This window comes from Echinops telfairi, unplaced genomic scaffold (genome assembly GCF_000313985.2).
Source record: "Echinops telfairi isolate 266 unplaced genomic scaffold, ASM31398v2 ScPeMD7_7424;HRSCAF=8462, whole genome shotgun sequence".
Lineage (NCBI taxonomy): Eukaryota > Metazoa > Chordata > Mammalia > Afrosoricida > Tenrecidae > Echinops > Echinops telfairi.
This window is the reverse complement of record NW_022111324.1, coordinates 93,810,823-93,812,615: the sequence shown is the minus strand read 5'-3', so window position 1 is coordinate 93,812,615 and position 1,793 is coordinate 93,810,823. Positions and strand designations below refer to the sequence as shown.

The following is a 1,793-nucleotide window of genomic DNA, read 5'->3' as shown; positions in this document are numbered from 1 at the left end:
AACAGAGAAGTGGGTGAAGGGAGATGTCAAACAGTGTGAGATATGACAAAATAATAATTTATAAATTATCAAGGGTTCATGAAGGAGGGAGGAGTGGAGAGGGAGGGGGGAAAATGAGGAGCTGATGCCAGGGGCCTAGGTGGAGAGCAAATGTTTTGAAAATGCTGAGGGAAATGAATGTGCAAATGTGTTTTACACAATTGATATATGTATGGATTGTGATAAGAGTTGTATGAGCCCCTAATAAAATGATTTAAAATTTTTTTTAATTAAAAAAGAAAGAAGTCTGGCAGGCTGGGTTTCTGGGGGTAGAGGGAGGTCTTCAACCTTGTGAGTTGGAGGTGAGTCCCAATCACATTCCCATAATTAATACTGTTCCCCACTGTATCCTCCCATAATGTACTACCTTAAGGTGACCTCTTAAAAGCACATGACTGATTGCCATCTAGCCAGCGGCTTTGTTGGCAGCTTTAACTATAGAGGCCGACACATGCTATTGCTCTCTAGGCTCTGGAGACAGCCACTCCCCCTTCCTTGCCCCCAGTACTGGTGTTGTTACTCCTATGTACTCAGGGACCTTCAGGATTAGGGTACAGCCCGTTTTGTTACGTATGTGGTTACTTGTAATTAGGGGGCTTGCATGCCCCCTAAATATATAAGCCTCTGTTGGAAACATATTCTCTCTCTGCACCAACCTGGCTCCTCAAATCATGGCTCTTAATTACACAACTGCCCCTTGGACCCATTCGATGCTGCGGGCTGCTACCCCACAAGTCTCAGAAGCCCGTAGGGGTCACTATGAGTTAGTATTGCAGTGAGTGTGGTTTGGGGTTTATCTTTCAGGGAGGAGCCCTGTTAAGTTACTAACCACAAGGTCAGCACTTGGAAGCCACCAGCTGCTCCACATGGGAAAGACGAAGCTTTCTGCTCCCGTAAAGATTTAGAGACTCAGAAACCCGCGGGACAGTTCTGCCTCTGTCCTATAGGGTCACGTAAGTCAGGGTTGATTTGAGAGATGCCAGTTTCGTTTTATATTTTTGGTTATTCCTTATGGTTTTCAGCACATAAAAATCTCTCTTCATAAATTTCAAATAAAACCCTTGCTCCTAATTTTATTTGAACCAAAATTTTATTTCCCATAATTCCAAGATGCTCATAACACCCTTCATGTCCAAGATTTGTTTATTCTAACATTTACAATTCTGGACACCACTTACCACCAACAGTCAAAATTGTCCTTGCAAGGTCCTTCCTGAAACATTTAGAAAAAATGTTTTCTAAAAGACATTTTATGAAAAAACAGACAACATTTTAAATTACCTTGACACTAAATCTGAAAACTAAGATATGCAATTTTTTTTTACCTTCTTGTTTCAGAATTTCCTCAGACATCAGTATTATGCTTTGATGGAAAAATGTTCAAGTTTACGTGATATTGACTCATATGTATATATTTTTTCAGGTCCTGGTTGATGCAAATTGTTAAGCACTTAGCTAATAAGCTAAAGGTTAACCATTTGAACCCACTCAGCTGTCCTGTGGAAGAAAGGGCTGGCAACGGGCTACCATGAAGATCGCAGCTAGGAAAACCCTCTGGGACAGTTCTACCCTGTCCTAAGGCGGTCCTAGGAGTGAAGATCAACCCATTGCCAGCCAACAGCGTATTATAATAAGAAACTGTTAATAGAGAAAGACAAGAAATACAGTTTGCTCTTTCTGTGATCCCACCTTTCAAGCTTACTTTGCAACTATGCCTGGCCTACCCTAGGGCAGCGGTTTTTCAACCCGTGGGT

At 41.8% G+C, this 1,793-nt stretch overlaps 1 protein-coding gene across 1 annotated transcript in view; it reads right to left on the bottom strand.

Moving 5' to 3' along the window:
* The window catches only part of LOC101640303 (synaptonemal complex protein 2-like), a 48,496-nt gene that overhangs the window by 35,099 nt on the left and 11,604 nt on the right, over positions 1–1,793 (bottom strand). The window contains exon 9 of the mRNA XM_045298217.1: positions 1,225–1,252. Within this exon, the coding sequence (XP_045154152.1) occupies positions 1,225–1,252 (28 nt within the window). The remainder of the gene's footprint in view (positions 1–1,224; positions 1,253–1,793) is intronic.